Source organism: Hypomesus nipponensis, chromosome 10 (assembly GCF_054491055.1).
Source record: "Hypomesus nipponensis isolate SF chromosome 10, ASM5449105v1, whole genome shotgun sequence".
NCBI classification, from domain to species: domain Eukaryota; kingdom Metazoa; phylum Chordata; class Actinopteri; order Osmeriformes; family Osmeridae; genus Hypomesus; species Hypomesus nipponensis.
Window position 1 is genome coordinate 14,261,284 of NC_140370.1, and position 23,970 is coordinate 14,285,253.

Sequence of the window (23,970 nt, forward strand, 5' to 3'; positions counted from 1 at the left end):
TTCATGTTACGTGACATCTTTATTAAATGCTAATTAAGCCATATACTCCTGCACAAGGGACTGTGATTGGTGATTGCGCGATGCATCTAAACATAATTAAATGACATACTGTTCAGTTGCATGTCAATTTAAAGATGGGGAAAGTATTTTGCTAAAACACTGGTTCATTGTATAATGCATTAGGGTGCATTTCCGCAAAAGTATTGATAAAAAAACATAAAATCCACAAGCGAATAGCGATGCAGTTTTCCTTCTGCATTAAATGGAACATTTTCATGTGACTGCCTGTTTGGATCATGTGATGATATCGTGACGTCGTGTTGTAGTCTGTCAGCTGAGAAAGCTTCGGTGCTAGGTGAGTAAAAGCAAGGGGTTTTCGTTGCTCCTGCCTGTATCCGAAATGTAATCACATATTTATTTGTCGGTGTATCAAAATAGTTAACCAATCTTATTGACTTATGTTTAAAACTAGTATGGTTCGGATATTTTTGCTGTGTTACGCCACTAAACGTCGCTGCTATCGGGCTACTGTAGCTAGCCTAGCTAAGTTGGCTGTCAAACATTAGCCAGTTTGCTAGCTAGCCAGTTCCTTAAAACGTACTGTATGACATTGCAACAGAGCTAGCACTAGCGTTTTCTAGCTGGCTACTGTAATGTGTTGGCTACCAGTAGTCAGCCAGACCCAACACCAAAAGGTTGAAACAACCCACAATTGTTTGTGCTCGTTAGTCAGTGTTATTATAGCCAGTGTTATTATGTAAGTTGGTGAACCATAAAAGCCAATTCATGACATTACTGTCTGTTGTGCACCACAAGTAATGACTTTGACTGCTGCAAATAAAGATGTGACAAGCTATGAGCTGGTTAGCAAGGGGTGCATCATAATGTTAGCCAACTAGCTACATGACTGTATTGCTCAAAAAGTCGTTTGTGCGCGTCGACATCAGATAGGAGCTCCTCCTTTTCAGGCTAGCTCTACAAAGAACGCATAAATGTGACCTAATGGGATGAGGTTCACAGATATGCAAATACTAAGAAATACAAACTGTATTTAATCCCAACTCGTTTTCCTATCCACCCAGGAATACCAATTAAATATAATCGTGTCAAAGTAGGAACAACAAGATGGACATCCGCGGTGCTGTGGACGCTGCAGTCCCCACCAATATTATTGCTGCCAAAGCAGCAGAGGTTCGCGCCAACAAGGTTAATTGGCAGTCCTACCTTCAGTAAGTAAATGTTACCACCCACAACTTTATCTCTTACACACTAACATTACTTATTGTATTCAGATTCAGAAACTCTTTTATTGCCAAGAAATCTTTTCACATGAGATGAATATTGTATAATTTGTAGGTTATTGGGTACAAGCTCACTTGTATGTCAAAATGAATGCCTCATGAATCCAAAATAGATTGCTGGTGAAGTGGAGACCACTATAGAAATGCTTCACTTTTGTGTTAGGGGGAGAAGGGGGTGACTTGCCGAGTCCTACACATTCCATATACCAGAAGGCACCACGGTTTGGTTTTGCACTAAGTACAATCCAGCCCCCCTCCATCATTGTTTTTCCTACACTGACAGTCAGAGGCTGGCTTGTGAGTCACTTGTCTCGTGAGAGGTAGTTCCTCTCGCCTGTCAGTTAATCAGTTCTCACATTGTAGGCTTTCATCTGCCTAATGCTCAATCAAACAGACATGAATGTATTTCAGAATGGTGCATAGACTGGCACATGAGAAGTGCCGATACTTGTGGAATTTCCGGGGGGGGGGAATGCCGCTGTTGTGTAAACTGCCACTGTAATTAGAAGCTAGGTAATAAAAGTGGTGAATTGGTGAAGAAAGATCTAATCCTTGCTATTCAGGCTTGACAAACTTGATATGAATGTGTCTAATCAGGGATGAAAATCAACAGTCGATGACGGCTCTTTGTCTCAACTCTTCATAAATTCTAATTTCTTTGATTTGTTTCCCAGGGGTCAGATGATATCAGGGGAGGACTGTGAATTCATCAAGAAGTTCGAAGTAGCAAACACTGATGAGAAACAGGCCATACTGACTAACGAGGGACATCAGGTATCACATCTAATGTCTTGTAATCCCCATTTTGAGCTTGTATAGTGCCCATCTCTCTTCACTAGGTTACATGAAACTGTTTCTGAAGACCAAATCGTTTTGCATATTTAGCTGACCAGATAACAGACATTTAGATGCCTGTAGAAAACATCTCTCAAGAGAAAGAAAGCCACGGCAGTATATTCACTTGCGCTTCGTTTGTTTTCAGTGTGCAAAGACATTTCTCAACCTGATGGCCCACATCTCCAAGGAGCAGACAGTCCAGTACATCTTGACTCTGATTGATGATACTCTGCAGGTACACACACACACACACACACACTCACACACAGCCCCTCGCCCAGGGGACATGTGACATCAGAGAATTTGCATATACCCTTTAGCGATATAAAATCGGTTTTAACTGGCATTTTTCCTCCACTTTTTTTAAACATTTGTTTGTGTTCTTGCTCCATGAGAATATAACAGCCAGTCTCTCCCTCATAACCACACTGCTGATGCCTTTACTGCTCTGTCAACTGTACATTTACATTTAGTCATTTAGCAAACGCTCTTATCCAGAGCGACTTACAGTAAGTACAGGGACATCCCCAAGCAAGTAGGGTGAAGTACCTTGCCCAAGGACACAACGTCATTTGGCACGACCGGGGAATCAAATCGGTAACCTTCTGATGAATAGCCTGACTCCCTAACCACTCAGCCATCTGACCCGTACAGGAGAACCATCAGAGGGTAAACATCTTCTTTGACTACGCCAAGAAGACCAAGAACACGGCCTGGTCCTACTTCCTGCCCATGCTCAACCGTCAGGACCTGTTTACCGTCCACATGGTGAGCACAGGGAGACACCTCAGGCTGCTCACGGTTACTTTTGCATTTTACATTTAGTCATTTAGCACACGCTCTTATCCAGAGGGACTTACTGTAAGTACAGGGACATTCCCCCCTGAGGCAAGTAGGATGAAGTGCCTTGCCCATGGACACAACGTCTTTTGGCACGGCCAGGAATCGAAGCGGTAACCTTCTGATTTAATAGCCCAATTCCCTAACCGCTCAGCCATCTGACTCCCTGGTCGCCTCTCCTGATGAAGTACTTCCCAGTTATTTTAGGAGAGCAACCAGGCAGACGTTGGTTATGTGAGGCAGGTTGAACAGACACAGATCCTTTAGAATGTCTGCTCCCCTTCGCGTTCATTTGGCCACGTTGCTGTCAAGACTACTAAACCTACAGAACCTTGTTCTTGTTTGCATTGCATGCTTAGAATGACGCTAGAATTGCGCACTGGAAAAATAGCACACAGGCCTTTGTACGAGTCTTCTACAAATGACTAGTTAAAAACTAAACTTGTCTACTGCTAATTTATTCCACCGATCTATGTCACAGTTACCCCTTTTAAATAGGCAATTAGAAATGTAAAAATGGGGTATCTTGCTGTATAATTCAAGCGTCCAGCATTTCATAATTCAAGTGTGCTTCTACACATGTTCATGATTGGTTTGGCCTCTCTATAGACTCATGGAGACAATGTCAATATTAAGAACAAAGAAATGTTGGCGATGAATGAAGAATTGTTTCTCATTGTCAAAGTCTCTAGTTAATTGGATGGGTCATAATCTTGTGACACTAGTGGTCTGGCAGAGGCAGGGATTCCAAGGCAATCTAAATGATGAACACTACGGAAATGGAGAATATTGTGGGCTGTAGGCTGTGGAGTGGATGACGGCTGGAGCAGTATCGCTGATATATGGCTTTGGTCAAGATGAGCCTCTGTGAAACTTAATAGCTATACAATTCTACCTTTCAAAAATGTATCCGCCTAACTTTGTATTCATTGAATCCATGTGTTTCCTTTTTTATATAATATATTATATTACACACCTGCTATAACATATCAGTCGTATGTTTCCTCTGCAACCTTTGTGTGCATGACTCAAACACATAAAACACAAGCTTTCAGAAGCACATCTTCTGCAACCACGCCCGTGCATGCGTGGCATGCATGTTGTGCTGTGTCCTGCATCGCCATGCGAGGAATGCATGTTGTGCTGCATCGCCATGCGAGGCATGCATGTTGTGCTGCATCGCCATGCGAGGCATTCATATTGTGCTGCATCGCCATGCGAGGCATGCATGTTGTGCTGCATCGCCATGCGAGGCATTCATATTGTGCTGCATCGCCATGCGAGGCATGCATGCTGTGCTGCATCGCCATGCGAGGCATTCATATTGTGCTGCATCGCCATGCGAGGCATGCATGTTGTGCTGCATCGCCATGCGAGGCATGCATATTGTGCTGCATCGCCATCCGAGGCATGCATGTTTTGCTGCATCGCCATGCGAGGCATGCATATTGCGCTGCATTGCCATGCGATGTTGTTGGCCTAACCTGCGTGCTTCTCCTCCAGGCTGCAAGGATCATTGCCAAACTCGCTGCCTGGGGTCGCGACCTGATGGAGGGATCTGACCTGAACTACTACTTCAACTGGATCAAGACCCAGCTCAGCTCACAGGTACCGTGCGCTGCGACTTGGTGTAAATAGTCTGTATTAGAGCCCAGGCCATTTGATGTAGAGAGCATGATAGGAAGGTTCTTTTTTTTTTCTCTGATGTGAAAGATTGATGGATGGGAGTCCATTATAGGCTATTTCTGTGGGATGTATAGTGCAGTGCTTTTGCCTTTGTGGGTCATCTTCTGATCTTTTACCTGTTTTGAACACAATGTCTTTGAAGACTGCTATGATGTGATCCTTATATTTTCATAATACCACATAGACGGCAAACAACCCCTTGTTCCTCTCCTACACCAATTTACTTTCATATTCACTTGGTAGACATGCACCGTTATGCCTACAACATTAAACAAACATTTAATGAACAGTGCTTTGCGTTAAATACAGGAAGCAAATATACTGCATTTTGAAAGAGCCATTTACTTCTCTCAAAGGCTATTTAACCAGTAGAACTGACTTTAAAACAGGATCTGTTAGTAAATGCCACTGTGATTTATTTAATGGACGACCATCAACTTTTTACTGCTTAAGGAAACCAAATATTAGGAGCACACTTCGCCCCCACCAAAATTGTTTTGTTTTTGCATTTAGTATGTATCCTGCGTCAATCCCTACAGCTCAACCCCAGTAAGCTGTTGCTGAATACAAAACAGTTTCCCTGTGCTCACCTTGAAAATGTTGTCAACGGTGAATATCTTGATTCATGCTGCAGTGAAATTGAGCAGACTTGTAGGACCTTGAGATGGTTTTGATAAGGGACTGGAGAGGGAGGGGGGTATGTTAAGTAAAAGGCCAGGCCATGCTGCTGGTCTGCTCACAAGGAAGAGAAGCAGCAGCAGCAGCAACAACAATATTGATCCTTATTTGTTCTTTTATGTCTTGTCCTCTTTCGACTCTCAATAGGTCACTTGCACTCTGCAATACGTATAGTCCCAATGTTAATTCTTCTTGTTTGTATAGGGGGCTCTGTTTTGTTCGCCTGTATGGTCTCATCTGTTGCTGCATGTGCTTTGTCTGACTAACATCCCCAGGGAAGGGAAGGGTCTATACTGAGGGGAAAAAACTGGAATGTAATCAGCAGAATGGATTCTAATGAGAATGTGGGTAAACTCCCAGTTCAACATCTAAGCCGGCTACGTGGCACTTTGTTTTTTGATATTGTTTTTTATTAGAAGCTACATGGTACAGGGCCAGACACAGGGACAGGAGCTGGAACTATGTCCCCCAGTGAAGTGAGTATGAGCCAGTGCATCTTCTAAACCACCTCCAGTTCCGCCCCCGAATGCTTCAAATCGGGGAGCTTGTGCAACCTGGCTTTCTGTCGGCTTTCACTGGACACTCACACCTTTCTTTTCCTGCAAGACGTAGTATTTAAAAAATAAAAATATACAATTATTTTTTTTTTCTTTTTGCATCTTCCTCTTTCTCTTCCCCGCTGTTTGGCACTCAAGTTGTCTCATTAATGTCTTGGCTACTTTACTACTACGGAGGTGTTTGGTACAGGATTATTCTTGGTAACCATTTTCTGTGGCATCTGGCATCAGCATGGTGTTAGGATACTGATAAGGGTTCAGCTGAGAGGAACGTGCATGCCAAAAGCAGACCCACACCACATGCTATAAGAAGTGTGCATGAAGACGATCCCTTCCCTCTCAGATAAAGGGAATAGTTGGCCAGTGAAAGGCCCTGTGTGTGTCCGAGATGCTAGCTTTCTTCTGGAACACCAGTATACGTGCATAAGCCTCCACAGAAAGCATCAAGGATGTCTCTAACGGCTCGACTAACTGGATGAATTGGTGCCCTGTTGTCCTCGTTTCGTGGCTCAGAGCATCTCTCCTCTTTTTCATCACTTTTCTGCTCCTCACGGTTTGTCCCTCTCCTCCCTGCCTGTGGTTGTCATGGACCTCTCTCGCTTTAATGCAACTCTTTCTTTTTTTAACAGATTCATTTGATCAATTCTCTCCTCTCGGTGACCTCTGTTCTAATCTTATCTTTCTTCACTTCTCTTTCTGCTCAGGTTGATTGGGGCACTCTTTCCCCCTTACCCTCACCCCCATAAATGTACTGGACAGTGTTTAAGTGATTCTAGCATGTTCTTTATGCTGCATGTGCTTTCAGTGTGTACCAGACAGGGTATGTTTTTGATGCAAGTCTAGATTGTTCGAATCACCTATGATGTTGCCTCTGCTCGTTATCTCCCATTCTTTCAGAATGAGCTGGTCAATTTAATACCTAACCTTTCACATTCCACACTTGTTTGTTTGCACCTGTAACTATAATTATAGTGTGTGTGTGTCATTTTTGTTTTTCAAATCCAGAGCTCCCAGTATGTGCAGTGTGTTGCTGGCTGTCTTCAGCTGATGTTGAGGGTCAACGAGTACAGATTTGCCTGGGTCGAAGCTGATGGAGTGAACTGGTGAGTAACGCTTTCAAGTTTCCATAAAAAAATGTAATTCCCTTGTAATCAAAAGGCTTGAGCAACAGGTTCTGGACTGCTCTGCAAAAGGTCTGAGATTGTTCTGGATTACTGCAAAGACTGCGGCCTGTGTTCAAAAGGGTTTTATTACTTAAAATATTGTTTTTATTGATTTTATTTATGTGAAGCATTTTGAGCTGCAATTCTTGTATGAAATGTGCTTAATAAAGTCTTATCAAGGGCGTAACCATGGTTTAGACATTGGGGGGGTCCAAATGAATACCCTTCCCCATATATATTTTTTTGTTACGTGCATTGCCTACAATTCATATATGAAAATTTGCACATTTAGAACACAGTTTCGACAATTACATTGACCATTTGAACACACACATCTAAAGGAATAGTGACATTTCCCAGAGACAGTGACTGCCTGCATTGTGACCACGTCATTTTATCAGAAAAACAGCGATTCGTGCTTTTGAGGCTACTCGTTTTATTTGCTTACACATTTAGCTAGATATCAAGTTACTTACTGTCTGAAAAAAAAGTGCGCATGGCTGCTGGTCCAGTTTTTTCCGCTTTTTAGGGAACCTCAAATTCTCCATTACTCTACCTCCTCTCCAACAATTTAAGTTACTTTCTTTGCGCTCAACTGACTGACGAAAAAGTGTTACTATGACAACGCAGAACGACGTAAGGTGGATTCAAACGAAATCACAGAAATGTACAATTAGAAGGAGGATTCACACACTTTTTCTTAACTAATGGAAATTAATTGAAAGTAAATAAGACAACGTGACCGATTCATTGACAGGGTTCATAAAAAGAGCATATATTTTCTGCTGTCAACTGGGGGTGGACAGATGGGTATTTTATCAATATTGGGGGGGACACAAGACCCCCCCCCCCCCCTCCCCCCAAAAAGAATGCGTGGTTACGCCCTTGAGTCTTATTATTATAAAAAAGATAAAAGTAGCACACATCAGGCTGGTTCTGTGTAGACACAGATTAAGCAAATAATCTTTGAAGCATCTGATTGGACATTAATTGGAACTCCTGGCTCCTCTCACCTCCCAGACACCAGCTGTGGAATCAAATGTATTTTGAAACATCTAAACTAAGTATTCATTATTCGCTGAATAGTTATTCAGGTGGTTGTTTACACTGTAACAAACCACACTTTCAATTTCAGAAAACACTCAAGTTTAACTAGTAAATACTAAATATTCCTTTCATTTTCACTTGAATGTGTTTTTCAAAACACTTAACAGTAACTAGCACTCTTAACAGATGGCTGATGTCCTCCCTCTCTCTCTTTGTCTTCCTGGTCCTCTCCTCCTCTCCTCTCTTACCTCCACCACATCAGCATCACCGCTGTGCTTAGCAACAAGTGTGGCTTCCAGCTTCAGTACCAGATGATCTTCTGTGTGTGGCTGCTGGCGTTCAGCCCTCAGCTCTGCGAGCAGCTGCGTCGCTACAACGTGGTGCCGGCCCTGTCTGACATCCTCCAGGAGTCCGTCAAGGAGAAGGTCACCCGGATCATCCTGGCTGCCCTCAGGGTACGTACGGCCATGACAAGACAGTCCAAGCCCCAATTTCTCTGCTGGCACTGGGGCTTGTATATCCTGCCACCTACTGCCCGTGTTTTTACTTAGTGAAGTCCACCAGGGGTGTAGGTTTGTTTTCAAAAGTGGGTGGGACCATTAAAAAACTAATAATAATAATATATATATATATATATATATATATATATGGACTTGGGGAGGTGCAGTGATAAGAAACAAATACACATAACATTCAAGATGAACATTGGAAAATTTGATTTGGGATGCACTATGCAAACCATCATTGGCTTAGCTGCCCTTTCAGAATCCCTTTGCCGTTTACAACATCCATTATATTGGATATTTGATTTGGCCTTAAGAGCTGTGCTCTGGCCTCCTCTGTCGTTAGTATTACTGTAAGGTAATGAATTCCTCGTCCTTGTTTCTGGTTGGATTCAATTAGAGCTCATGTCTCCATCAGCCTTTCTGAAGGCCTTACTAACCGTTGCTTTCTGGCTCACGGAAATATTGACTTAAGCCTTTCCAAGTTTTAGAATGGTAAAGGTTCACTGTCCTGTTGTGATGTTGTTCGCATTAGCAGAATGACCTTGATGTCCAAATTTTGCAGATTGGTTTGCTCACCACATGAGACTTGGAACTATGAAACTTGATTTATCCAGAGCATCTGGGGGTCCTGAAGCATTTTGTTGGGCCATTCAGTTATCTCATCTGCTAATGTATGATCACTAGTATTAACCAAAAAGAATCCTCTATTATACTGTAACACCAAAGAACAGCCCAAAGGAGCTTGCATCAGTAAGCCAGCATCCTTTTCTCCTGTAGAATGTGTGGTCAGAGTTTAAATGAAGTGTTCTTGCGATATTGATTTTCAATACCAAGAGAACTTCCTCTTTGTGTCATTTTTTGCTTTCGCTGGTTTTCTAAAGTAAATGTCATGGCAACACATTTATAACAGGTTTCGCGTATGTGTCGCCATGGTTTCACACTTTCTATTTAGAGACATGTGACCTTGGAGAGAGGCAGAGAGAAAGGGAAAGAGACGACGGTGATCCCCAGCATCTGCTCAGATGCACCGCAAGCTCCTTCTCCTCCACACACAAGCATGTCCATGTTAAACATCCAGTCAGTGGGAGTCAGTCACAGCTCTCTTTAACCACGAGGAACCAGGCGCTCCCCCTGTGTGTTCTTCTATCCAAAGTCTCCCAGAGCTGAGATGGCACATGGCAGCCTGTTTTTGGCCCGCTGTCCTCAGTGGCGGCAGCATCAAAACCCGGGTGAAAATCCCCAGTAGGGGATACTTGGGCTTTGGGAATCCCTTGGCTGTCGGAGTACAGGGTCCTCTAATCAATGTTGAGTTTGGCCAGGGCAAACCTAGAAAAGGGTATCACATCGAAAACTTAGGCCGAGAACACCAGGATGCAGAAGAGAAACATGCCACTTATCCATGTTCCCCGCTCTTTATTCCAGAACCTTCTGGAGAAGTCTGCGGAGAAGGAGACCCGGCAGGAGTACGCTCTGGCCATGATCCAGTGTAAAGTCCTGAAGCAGCTGGAGAACCTGGACCAGCAGAAGTATGACGACGAGGACATCTCTGAAGACATCAAGTTCCTCTTGGACAGGCTGGGAGAGAGCGTGCAGGATCTCAGGTACAGAGCTGGGAGAGAGCAGGCAGGATCTCAGGTACAGACTGGTACAGAAAACGTTTGACAGGCAGAAAAAAGAGCGAAAAAAAAGGTCAGGGAGACTGTTACACAGAGAAGAAAAGGGTGGGGGGAGGGGGGAGAGAGAGGGAGAGATTGGGACAGAAAGTCACTTTTGATAAACCTTTTTGGGAAAGAGAGGTGGAGAAAATTGTGATTTATATTTGTTAAAACACAGAAATGCCAATTTAAATATATAGAAAAAAAACGTCATCCTTGAACTCTCATAGCTTTCATATTCATGTCATCCAGATTCAAAATGTCCCTCCCTCCTCTTTTTGTCATCCCTCTTCTGTTCTCTCTCTCTCTCCCTCCTTCTCTTTTCCTGGACCAGCTCGTTTGATGAGTACAGCTCTGAGCTCAAGTCTGGCCGTCTGGAATGGAGCCCTGTGCACAAGTCTGAGAAGTTCTGGCGTGAGAACGCAGTACGCTTGAACGAGAAGAACTACGAACTCCTCAAGTAAGGAACCCGCTAGCCCGACATGAGAACGTTCTGCTTTGTTCCATGTCTAGAAATAAGCAGTTTGTTCAAGGTTTACACAATTAAAAAACGCATGCATTATGCATTATGAAAAGATCTTCATACCTTTTTTTTTTTCTTCTTTTGTTTCTACCTCTGTCACCTTTTATGAGAGCCCCTAATCAGTGGGCCAACACCTTGGAAATAAAACAATGATTCCTGTCATTGTTGTTTGTAATTTTAGTCACGCTCGCAGCTAGTCCCTTTGACATCCAGTTTAAAGCTTAATCTACTCATCTAATTTTCTCATCAAGCTCATCTCTGTAATCAGTGGATGCTTCATCTATGCTCTCAATGACTCTTATTTATTCTCTGAGGAGTTTCCGCTCGCTTGGGAGGGCGATTGAGACGGCGAGAGAGTTACTCGCTTTAACATTTACATTTAGTCATTTAGCAGACGCTCTTATCCAGAGCGATGTACAGTAAGTACAGGGACATTCTCTCCGAGGCAAGTAGGGTGAAGTGCCTTGCCCAAGGACACAATGTCATTTTGCACGGCCGGGAATCGAACCAACAACCTTCTGATTAACAGCCTGACTGATTAACAGCCCGACTCCCTAACCGCTCAGCCCCCTGACCCCTAAACCTATAATTGTGTGCTAAAGACGTCTGCTAAAGAAGTAATTTCCCGTGCGCGAGGGATTCTTCAATCGTCCGCTCGCTCTTCCTCATCTGTGGCCTTTGTCAGCTACCTGTTGCTTTGTTTGTTTGTGCGTGGGTGGAAGTCATTCTAAATAAGCCACGTCAATTTTGTGAAGTGGATCTGTTGTTTGTTGGGGTTTTTTTCTTTCATATTTAGACAAAGGATGGTAACGAGCTGCACACAGGTCTCTGCAGACAGAGGGATGGAGGATTACGTGTATCAAATGTTTAATCTTTACTTTTACAAAAATAATTCCAATGAAATTATCATATTCATTTATAACACATATATCATCCCATTGAAGCACCTTTTAGAGGATGTGAAAATCTATTCAACCCAAACTGTATTTATCGGTGACATTTCTAGTGGAGTGTCATGGTGTTATTTCTCTGGAAGCCTGGAGGTGTGTGTGTGTGTTGACATGCTTCTCCCTCTTCCTCCTGTCAGGATCCTCACCAGACTGCTGGAGGTGTCCGATGACCCGCAGGTCATAGCCGTGGCGGCTCATGATGTCGGCGAGTACGTGCGACACTACCCGCGAGGGAAGCGGTAAGGACCAACCTTTTTACCGTGTGTGTGTGTCTGTCTCTGTTGATGTTCAGCCGTAACACTTACGTCCATAAAAAAAAGAAATACCCCTTTTGTGCGTGTGGCGTTCATAGCTACATAAACAACCACTGCTGTGCTCCATTAGCCTGTAAGAGGCAGAAGGCGCTTAGGCGACGGCATGCTTTTGTAACTGATTTCTAGACAACAGAAGAGCAGCCGTGCGTGTGCCAAGTATACATCAGAGGAGAGTGGCCGGGTCCTGTCTGGCCGTCTCGTATCGCCGCTCGCTTTTACTAACACTTTTCAAGCGGAAAGAATCAACTTAGAGTTTAAAAGCCTACCGCGGGGCAGCATGCTTTGATATCTGGTATTTAATCATTTTAGGCACCGTGCCTGTGTGTGTGTGTGTGTGTCGCACACAGGCGTTTGAACTGCAGGGAAATAAGACGTACTATTTCCTCGCTCCTATGAGATGTTCTATCTTCCTCCTCTGCTTCTAATACTCCGAGCCGCCTCTCTTAAACCCTGGAAGTCCCCTTGTTGTAAAATTACAGCGTCACCTTTAGCTCTTTAATTGCAAATTTATTTTTTCTTTTTTCTTTATTTTTATGAAGACCAAATGTATCCAATAGCATTGCAAGGCAAGACTATAGGAGCCGTTGGTCATGAAAATGTGTTTGTAATAAAATAAAAAAAATAAAAATCTTATTTGCAAATGTGTTTTTTGGAGAGCTAAAGGTGATGTTGAAATTGTAAATCGCGTCTTACAGGGCTAAGACTATGCACAATACCTAGGACTTAGCTTGACTGACAGTGTAATAACTGATGTCTGTCTCTCGATTGTCACGGCAACCGATTGAGCCTCCAGTGAAGATCCGCAGTGTGAATTACCCCCACCCTCAACCCGCCCCGGCTCTGCAATTAAACCACTCCAAAAACATTTACCCCTGGCTGATCGGTTAACACCAAGAAGAGGATAGCTATCATTTCACGGGGCTATGTGTTAATTGGATGCCATCTCTCATGTCTGGCACATTCATCTGAGATTCATCTTTTTACTCAATACCTTCCATTGTCTGTCTTAGGATTCAGACTTTTTTTTTTTCTTCTCCCATTTCCACATCTCCCCCCCCCAAATTTTTTTTTACTGCGTGTGAAGAGAACTTTGTATTGCATCCAACAGGGGTTCAAATGGTCTGCCTGCCTGTGTTTCTTCTCTAGAGTCATTGAGCAACTGGGTGGAAAACAACTGGTGATGAACCACATGCACCACGAGGACCAGCTGGTCCGCTACAACGCCCTGCTGGCCGTGCAGAAGCTCATGGTTCATAACTGGTCAGTATTGGGCTGCTTTCCTCATCACACCCAAGCCCCCAACACCCAGGCTGCTAGTGTGGCCGTCCTCATTGCAACTCTTAAACCCCTCTCGCTCTGCACCTGCCGGTGTGACAACATTCTAAAGGGTTTAGTGTGATGAGCATCATTTCAGCTGGGCTCAAGCTTATAAACGCTATTTTAGTTTAACGTCACGTTCGCTTTGGTCATTGATCGAAGTGCTGAAATGGAAAGAGACCAATATTTGCAATTCACCTCACAATGTATTTGGGAATAAGACTGAAGCCAGTATATCTACTGTAGGATGTGCAGTTTATCCCTATAGCTGTCGTGACTCTGTCCATTCATTTCATATTTCTCTTCATATTTCACCTTTTTAGATAAAATAAAGTTTCTACTTTGGCTTTATTTCTTTGAAAAGACTCTTGAACGTCCAAGGTTTTCTACAGTATTTCCAACCTATTATGCCTTGCCGACACTGACATCTCTGAAGGGTTTGTAGGAGGGAATACCTCATCTTGGTATTACAAGCAATTAAGGACCATCTGAAACACAGTATCGTGAGGCAGCAGAGAGAAAAGTCAACGGTGAATCAACCAAACGAAGTATGTGTGACTACATTCCCAAGCAAAAAAATGATACTTAAAGTTTACTTAAGTAAAAAACATACTTACATGTCTTAGTTATCAACTAAGTATGTGAATATACAAAATCCATACATTTTAAGTACACTTCCAGTTGTGTAAAAAAACGAAACAATAAACTTGTATTCATCTTGGATAAGTCTGGGATGGTTACTTAAGACTTATTTTACTCTTTCACTTGCTTTTATACTTATTTAGAATACTTTTCTTCCTACTTTGTCTATACCTGGAAGCAAAGTTTTTTTCTTTTGATTGAGGTTATTGTTATTTAGCGATGGAGGTTTAACTAAGGTGTGCTTCACCCTGAGACAGGACTCAGCCTTTGATTGGAGATGAGGGTCTCCAGTAATCAGGTTTGATTCATGTAGAAGTCTTAAAGGTCAAGTCACACATACTACTGCACTGTACTAATCAACACGAGCACTAAGGCATGCACATACACGATGGGACAATAGACCCCCCCCCCCCCCCTCTCTCTCTCTCTCTCTCTCTCTTGCTGTCTCGCTCTGCTAAATTGGCCAATACTCACACTTAGCCAAATATACCTTAATACTGTTAAGAAATGGGCAAAACTTAAAGGTTATGGATGAAAACATCAAAGCATCTTGATTATAGAAGGCCTTTGATGTTAGGGTTGTTTTCCTTTCATGTCCTCAGCCCACATTTAGTGCCAGGATCATTAGAGTGGATGTCTTGCTTAGCAAACCTGAAGTTGATTATTTGATGTATTTGGTTGTTTTACAATTTGAGAACTATGATATTGTGATCTCGGCACATTTGTTATATTTGTTTTATTCCAAGATTTGGTTCCACCCCAACTGCCATCATTCCCTGAATGTGTATCACTGCTAATCTTTAATTATCTTATAAATGTCCCTGGTACCATAGTACCGAATACTTTTATGCTGTTTTTAATGTTTCAATAAGGGCTTTGTCCGGTGGTATTTGGATGAGAGCAGAAGCTAATGTCAATCTCAGAATATTTAACTCAGGAAAAGGCTTCTTGAAGTGATGAATGGCAAGAAAATGTAATGGGTTATAGGTTATTATAGTTTGAGGTGGCATATAAAATGTTGCCTCTCTAGGTTACTTTCACAAAGATCTGTCGGACATGTAAATTATTTATGAATTTTCCACCGCTGTTAAAAAAGAATCAAACACTTATTATAGATCAAGATTATTATTTAATTTTTTGCTGCAATTATACTTTATTTTAGATCCTGTTTCCATAACAATGAGCTGGAACTACTGTTGTAACAAATAACATAATTGTGTCAAAACAAGTGACACATTTGTGTGAATGGAAGGTGAATTAAGATCATTTTGGACATCATGATGTTAATGAGAGCTCAAGGCTGTACTGGGTGATTTGCTAGAGAATGTTTTTCAGGATAACAAAAAAAAATTGCAAGGACAAATGCCTTTATTGTTATTCAAAAGGGTCCAGAAGACCAAGGGTATGTCCTCATTGTGTTTTGTCATATGTTTTGATTTCAGGGAGTACCTGGGAAAACAACTGCAGTCTACTGAGCAAACCCAGGCTGTAGCCGCCAGGAGCTGAACTGTCTTCATGCATTTACTGTATGTTTGTGTATCATGGTGTGTCTGAGTGTGTATCGTACGCCTGTATGCCTGCCATACGTTGCAGTAACAAGAATCAACTGTCCATTTCTTAAGTTCATAAAGTACCACTGAAAGGTGGGGCTCCTCCCATTGGTCCTCAACTTCCTGTATTATTGCTGTGGTTTCCTCTTTGTGCAATGTGGCATGTCCTCACAGCTACAGTAAGTGATGAAAAGTGATTTGAGTTTTTATGTTTGTGTTTGTTGTAAAATTGCTATTTATGTCTTACCTGTAAAGCGTTGGAGAAATCATTCCAATAAAGTATACTAAGTAACTTATCTTCGGCTATTTATCCACATTTCCTTTATTTACAAAATCAGAAGAGATGGGTATAGACTGACGTCATTAAATCTGCCTACAGAACACAAATGTGAAGCAACAATATTTTTTATTTAAATTGACTGTTTGGTTTTAAAGTTAAAAAACGCATCACTACCATAGAAAGACATATGTTTGAGTTTGACATGCAAAAGTAAAGTAACACATGACATACTCCCAGAACCAAGAAACAAATGAGTGGCTGTTATTAGTTTGGGATGTACCTGAGGTTCTTTGCCAGTGTTAAGTCAGATTATGGAGGCATCAGAAAGATCAGGCAAATGACAGTGTGGAAACAAGACAATGTTACCCTATCAGGATTTTAAATTGGATCTCAGTTTTTCTACAGCTTTTTCAGCTGACCTTGATTTGGCATGAATACATTCATCGTATTCTTTATATCTCTCGGCAATGGGATCTGGCAAGACAAGAGATGGTGTGAATTTGTATTACCGTGTTTATCAGTGATGTACAACCTTTGGTTAAGGCTCTTCCACCATTTTATTTTGAATGAGTGATATATAAAAAGAGAACAGAACTCAACTAAAATGTTAATATTTTCTATCAGTGCAGATCTAGTCTTAGTCTAGCTTTTGTTAAATAAAGTCAATTTGTTTTAGGCCAACTTTTCTTTAACCAAAGTACAGCTTGAATTATCTAGACCTCGACAATAGAGCACCTTGATTACAACTATCTTCCTTGTAATGATGGCCTTCAAAATTCTAAATGCACTTCCCTACTATCCCCCAGGAGTGAATGAAAGGCCATTTCCTAACTACCAAGATATTGATGGTCAGAGATGAGATAGTATTGTCTGGCCCTCATGACTGTCTTTCTGATCCCTGCCTTATGTGACCAAGCTCTGGGGTATAGCAGTCCACCTCAAGATAATCTGCGTCCAGATGTCTGATGCCCGGAACACCTCAGATCCATCCTAGAATAAACCTTTGTGTGTCTTTAGAAGGCTCACAGCTAGGAAAAGACACAACTTCCTTCACTTAACTCCTTGTGTTGTGTCCATATGCACTATATAACTTTAGGACATTACTGTATGCATTAACTTTAAAGGCATAACCCCACTTGTTATGGAAGAGGGTTGGAGAATGTTTGTAGTGAATATTAATGTACAGCGCCTGTGCTCAGTGATATTTACATGGGCTCAGACGTCTGTATGCTTCCCTTGTAATGAGTGAATGAACCCTGGACTTTGTAACAGATGGTTCGTAGGTCTTCTCCATTTTTATTATGCCACCTGTGTTTTGAATGGACACAGGACAGGAAGTCAGAGGTGTTTCAGGTTGTGTGTGCACACTCACAAACCCGGTTTGGATGAGAAGAAAAAACAATGATGTTGTTCTCTAGGTAAGGGTCTAAGGTTCTACCATGTGAATAAAATCCTGATGGAGGGTTCTTGGAAAAACAAACATTGACTTGCAAATGTATTCAATAATTTGATAAAACAAAGTGTTTGGTTGTTCAAATAGGTGAGAATTATTTGTGTTGTTTGACTTGCAACACACTTTCACAGAAATGTAACTTGTGAATAAATCCTCTAGGTATGAGAAAGTGATACTTGAAAAATGAAAGCAAGCAATAAAATGATGTATGTTTGGTGTCTACTTGTACTTTGCTTATGTCGACATGAAGAAAAGTATTATCGACTCGCTTTATTGACTGAATCCCTTTGCTCTTGTAGTCACGGGTCGGAGATGGTCTGTTCCCATAGTGACAATCAAAGTGAGGCGGTCGACAGTACAGCTCGATTTCCTCCTGTAGCCTACTTGAGGAGAATTGCAAACTAGAGCCCATGACATTCCCTCCCTGCCCCTCACTAACCCATCCGACCATGGTAGCAGGGTCAGAGTAGCCAAGTGCTGTTATATCCTGAACATCATGAAGAAACAAAAGCGAATAGAAATCCACAGACATCCATAGAACATACATAGACTCGTTTTAAGCTATCACACTGTCCAGATCTCCCTCCCATTTGCCATGTTTCTGTCAGTGTTTTTTTTTTTTTAAGTGTCTCTTTCAATGTATTCAAGTAGTGATGAGTCTGTTAGTTAACTGAATAATGACCTTTATTCAAGTACAGTGGAGTCTCTTACATAAATATCCAATCACTGAACTGTCAACAACAGAAACACCCACTTAGAAATATGACGCTCAAACACCTGCCCTTTGGGGGTCTCTAAGCAACAAGTAGTTAGTGGGGAAGAAAAAAAAATGAAAATTACCTTTGAGACAGTAATAGAAAGAGTGATGACAGTGTAGTTGGTATGTATTGGGTTTGGTGCTTAATGACTATGACTGGGTCAGTGTTATAGACCTGGACTATCCCCTTTAAAACCATTCAGTCAAAATTCCCTTCTTAATCCAGTAAAGAAAATCCAGCTCTGCAGTGACATCTAGGAGTGAAATACATTGTAAATACACAATTTTCTGTTGCTCTAAGTACAAAGACATTTGAGATTCTGTGGAATTGCTGATACAAGGAGATGGTGACTAGCATTCAACATGAAGTGGCAGTAAGCTCTTTAATAGCTTGTGAGCTTCTTTTTCTTAATTTTCTCTGTATTTATAAAGGATTAAAATATATTATTTAATAATTGTTATTACTGTTTATACCACAGATAAAATGCAAAAGTTAATATATGATTCGCAGTAAGTACGTTGTCACTGTTAGCGTATTTGTTGCTAATACACAATCAATCTGAGAAGCGAATGTCAAACGAATTACTACGAAGTATTCAACATTTACACCGCTGACTTGCCAACATGTTTATATTTGCCATGAAGACAGAAGGCAACTCCTCATGCCTAGGTATGCACTTTTAATCAACTGAAGATGGAAACGAAAATTTTTCTAGTGGAGCTTTCCGGATATAACCGTTGGTATGGACATCTTCTTTGGCGTGGATATTGTCATAGTTCTGAGCTCTGATGTCATTCATTGCGAGCGGCAGAGCAAACGCCTGTAGGCGAATCATCAGCTGAGTCTACTCAGACTGTGAATTTTCTGCAAGTGTCGTAAGTGAAGCATGCAATTTTATAGAGGCATTTTCTAAGTTTTTCAATCACGTATTCTGGTGACGGGAAATATATATTTCCCCGTAAACTTTTTGTGGGGGAAAAAAAATAAAGGTAAGGTGAACACTATTCTTCATTCTGTTAGCTGAATCCAGGCGGTTAAGAATGTCCGAATCTATTCATTTTACGAACACTATGTGAACAATTACGTTGTTGGGATCAATAAAACATATTGAATGTATTTGCAAAAGATCATTATGACACGAACATAATACGCGGAGTAATCAATATTATAGCCAACAACGCCCCTTCACTCTCCTCACAATTTCAGAACCATGGACAGCGGCGTAGTACACATATTCAAGGAGGACAAGTGTCCCTCTGGACGCCCGGAGGAGTGCCTACCGAACTTCCCCTGGCATCCTGGCTTCCCGGACATGTTTAACTTCACAGCCAACGACAGCTGGGTGACCGAGGAACCCGAACCCATGTCGCCCATCATACCCATTATTGCAGCGGTGTATTCTGTGGTGTTCGTTGTGGGTTTGGTGGGCAACTGCTTCGTCATGTATGTCATAATAAGGTACGTTTTACTTTTTTGTTTGTCGTATGACCTTTACACAGAAATACCATGCTGATGTTATTGATGAATCACTCAACATACGTTTAAACTAAACTACGTCTGTTCAAAATTTCTCAAGTCACTTTTTATTGAGAGTAAATATTACTTTTTTAAGTGAAGGAATTATGTCTTAAAATATATTTTCACTGTGTGTATCCTATTCAGTGGCACACATAATAATTATTATTTTATTTACTGTGCTTATTTTTTTTGTTGCGGCAAATTGGCAGTTTGCCTAATGAATGAGAGATCACGTTTATCTTCCAAGTGCCCCTGCGCCCCCAGGTGGAAAAAAAAGCCTCAGGAAATAAAGAGAGACATAGAGAGACACAATGTGCTGATGTGGGAGAGTGTGTGAGAGAGAGAGAGAGAGAGAGAGAGAGAGAGAGAGAGAGAGAGAGAGAGAGAGAGTTTGTATGTCTGTGATCCTTTAAGAGTATGGTCCCAAGATTAGAGTTGTGTAGATTGGTGTAGTGTGACTATATCCCTTTGGCATGGTTCACATAACATATTCTGTAAGCCCTCAAAGAGCATATCTATAATGAGAATGGAAGGACCTGCATCGAGTGTAAAGTTGAAGGTTAGACCAGATAAGAAAATTGTCACATGATCGCACCCACTGTTCTTGGAAAGCTTCCCTCTTATGTTTAAACTGACAGATCTTCCATCCCCTATTTCTGTGTGTGTAGTAGGACTATTAACTTGGAATGATCCTATTCATTGTATTATGTAGCCTTTGTGCATATTCGTGTGTGTGGTACAAGTGAAGGTCAGTCGAAGAGAAAACACTAATTCACAATAAGACATTTTAAGACCTTACGTTATAATAAGCAGATCACATGATGATCATGTCATTCTTCGACTGTCTTTCCAACCTCTCCTTTCCAGATACACTAAAATGAAAACCGCCACCAACATCTACATCTTCAACTTAGCCGTAGCCGACGCTCTGGTCACCACCACCATGCCCTTCCAGAGTACAGACTACCTTCTGAACTCCTGGCCGTTTGGTAAGGTGGTGTGTAAGGTGTTCATCTCCATAGATTACTACAACATGTTCACCAGCATCTTCACTCTCACCATGATGAGTGTGGATCGCTACGTGGCAGTGTGCCACCCAGTCAAGGCCCTGGACTTCCGCACCCCATTCAAGGCCAAGGTCATCAACGTGTTCATCTGGGTCCTTTCCTCTGCAGCGGGGATCCCTGCTATGGTCCTTGGCAGCACTCACACCAACAATGGTACTCACCCCACATCTGTGATGCATCCTCACATCACTCCAAGGCAGCCTAATACTTCTACACCAATATTGTCGTATTTTTATTGGTAATTTGTTATTTAATTGCTGTCAATAGAAACAATGAAGAAGAGAATTGTACAATGTGCATTATATTGCTGAGATCTTCAAAGAGCCACAGAGAGATTTCTCAATTAGTCAATCCTTGTGTCTGAGATTCCCAGAAAAGGATTTGATCGAAGCCTGCTAAGCTTATTAAGGTGTGCTTGGATAGGGTAGGTCAGCTTCTACTGTTGTTTGACTAAGCATGGTGACATTTCCTCCATCAATATAACCCCCTGTCCCTGCATGTTTGCCTACTTCCCCAGGTACTACAGAGTGTGCCTTGCAATTCCCAGACCCTTACATGTACTGGGACACCCTCATGAAGATCTGTGTCTTCATCTTTGCTTTCGTGGCCCCCCTCATCATCATCATCGTCTGCTACACGCTCATGGTCCTGAGATTGAAGAGCGTGAGGCTCTTCTCCGGATCCCGGGAGAAGGACCGCAACCTGCGTCGGATCACACGCCTGGTGCTGGTGGTGGTGGCAGTGTTTGTGGTGTGCTGGACACCAATCCACATCTTCATCCTGGTCAAGGCACTGTCGCCCGGCGTTCCCGAGACCACGGCGGTCATGGCGGCCTACTTCTTCTGCGTGGCGCTGGGTTACACCAACAGCAGCCTCAACCCCATCCTGTACGCTTTCCTCGATGAAAACTTTAAGAGGTGCTTCAGGGACTTCTGCTGCCGGGGGCATGGGGGGAGGCAGGGGGTGAGCAGGGTGAGGAGTACCCTGCGGGATCACTCCTGCCCTGTAGAGGGTGCCGTGGGGGGGGAGGGCAGGGCAGACCGGTATGACTAGCAGTAGAGTTGTCCTCCTTCCGTTACCAGTGCAGGGAAGACTCTAATGATCTGGGCTTGACTCAGATCACCTCTGCGATCTGAAAGCGAGGCCGGTCAATGAAAGAAAATTCACAGTATACAGTGCCATACCTGCCACTGCACAGTCTATTATAGTTGTAGTATATACAAATGTGTGACAAAGTGACAAACGTATTTTAATTGATTATAAGTTAGTCTAGTTGCTAACTATAATCCTAAACATAAATATAGCTTCAAGCAGCAATTAAGGGGCCAAGCACAAAATATGTTAAAAAGCCTGGCAGGCAAGCATCAAGATAAACTGGGGACATGAGCCCAACAAAGAAATCTAATTGAATGTCAAAAACAAGTTTTTCCAAAGATGGTTTCTGTCATTTGAGGTAGTTCTTATCCCGCTGATTAGTGACGAAAATCGGTTCAAGAGTCAAGGCGGATTTTGCAAAAGTAGGTTTTTCAGAAAATTCTAAATGGCCGATGCCCAAAATGACGTACACTGGGAAATGTGATATATTTTGAGTTGGTATGCCACATAGAATCTGAAGAGACCAATCTTGTAATTTTTGGTCAAGCTTTAGAAGTTAGACTGTAGCCTAAGAAAAAACTGCCTTTTGTTGTATTTCCTGAACAATAGTTGGCGCTGTGCCCAGGGGCGTCGTATGGGCGGGGGAAAGTTAGGACGATTCAAAGGATCCCTGACTGACTGTTAATAAACAGTCAAAAACATGTATACAACCAGAAACATTTGTAGGAAGCTCATGATTTGCAGGTATCTGCTCATGTGGTATGGTGTTTTTCAGCAATGTTTCCCTGAGTGTGTTTGTTTACTGTATGCTTCTGTATGTGTATTCAAGTGAGCACTGTGTTTTCTGTTTAGTCTGTGGAGCAGTCTTCTCAAGTTGCACTCAGGAAACATTCTTTAAATTATTGCACTGGCTGTAAATATATCTAAACATTTCAGTGCAGATGTATGACAATATCGTAGATATAATGCTTTCACATTTCAGTACTGTTGTTTCAAATGCTGTTCTTTTGATACATAAGTGTATTTGCTCATCACAGATGTTGATTCAGCTTACTGTTACAGCTACGGTGTGAATCTAGTTGATAGCATGTTATCACACTTCCCAGTGTTTCAAAACAGTTGTCTTGATCAGGATATTGTGCAAATTGGGCAGAGGGCTGTTGTAAGTCAATTTGTGAAATGTAACTTCTTATTTCTAGTATTATTAATATTCTTGAATATGGTATTATATAGATGTGAAGGTTAAGCTTGCCTGCCTCAATTACAAAAATTATGGACTGTAATCCATTGACAATTTGCCATTTGTGTGAAGTATATTTAAATGACAAGTAGTTATGTCAATGTTATTATGTGTACATTTATTGGATCAGTACAGAACAAATGTACTTTTGAATGTATTCTGTACAAATACAAATGTCTTATGAAATCTTATAAATGTAACATTAATTGTATTGTATATTTTTAAACAAACATTTTTATCAGAAGTGTATCTACCATTTCACAAGTTTGTCTACTAATATTAGGGTTCTCTAATATGTCTAAAATATAAATTCACCAGGGGTATTTTTGAACCAGATGCTGACTTTGTAATTTGATGTTATTGTCAGTTTGTGATGTGCATCATGAAGTATACTGCTGTTATAAATGGGAATACAACTCAAATCTACAGGCACCAGAAGACAGGCAAAAATAAGAGTGCATAAAATGTTTTTGTGCCTTATCATTATCACTTTGTTAAACTAATGAGAATTGCTGTACATTATTTGATAATAATTTAAAAGGCTTTCAGATTAAACTATATATGTCTAAGTGGTTTATTCTAATTTATTATGTGATACTCATCATGTGTGAAAATCCTCTACGATCCTCTGACATTGTTGTAGCATTAATTAAGTCCAGACAACATTTACAGAAATGAAGACAAAAAGTGTTTACAGTACACAAAGTAAGAATAGAAATCCAACAATTTGTTTAAATTCTACTTCATCTTTTGCCTACAAGAAATGTTGGACCTTATCATTTGTGATCCAACACAAATAGTCTGTTTATGATTTGAGCAAAACTGATTATTTTCTGCTCATGTTCTATATTGTATTTGCTTGTATGCTTTCAATGTCAATGAATAGTTACATACACAATAAAATCAAAGAAATGTAATATAATTGTTTTGACATTAAGGTTTACCCTAATTGGACCCTCACTCTCTCATAGACCCACACACATTACCCTCCAG

General features: G+C 41.5%; 2 protein-coding genes across 3 annotated transcripts; both read left to right on the plus strand.

The window, feature by feature from the left end:
• Positions 1–279: 279 nt before the first annotated feature.
• atp6v1h (ATPase H+ transporting V1 subunit H) lies at positions 280–15,862 on the plus strand. 2 transcript variants are annotated; one of them, XM_084707116.1, is made up of 14 exons: positions 280–355; positions 1,083–1,229; positions 1,976–2,075; positions 2,284–2,373; positions 2,793–2,906; positions 4,482–4,586; positions 5,759–5,818; positions 6,905–7,002; positions 8,372–8,564; positions 10,038–10,216; positions 10,605–10,730; positions 11,881–11,982; positions 13,204–13,317; positions 15,459–15,862. In XM_084707116.1, the coding sequence occupies exons 2-14, from the start codon at positions 1,126–1,128 to the stop codon at positions 15,520–15,522; spliced, it is 1,449 nt and encodes a 482-aa protein (XP_084563242.1). In that variant the 5' UTR covers positions 280–355; positions 1,083–1,125; the 3' UTR covers positions 15,523–15,862. The 2 variants fall into 2 exon arrangements, with proteins under 2 accessions (XP_084563242.1, XP_084563243.1); XM_084707117.1 differs by lacking the exon at positions 5,759–5,818.
• Positions 15,863–19,267: 3,405 nt separating this feature from the next.
• Positions 19,268–21,691, plus strand: oprk1 (opioid receptor, kappa 1). The gene is given in 4 exon segments (XM_084707118.1): positions 19,268–19,515; positions 20,443–20,795; positions 21,160–21,653; positions 21,656–21,691. Coding segments are annotated over 4 exon segments (1,131 nt in total).
• Positions 21,692–23,970: the final 2,279 nt, after the last annotated feature.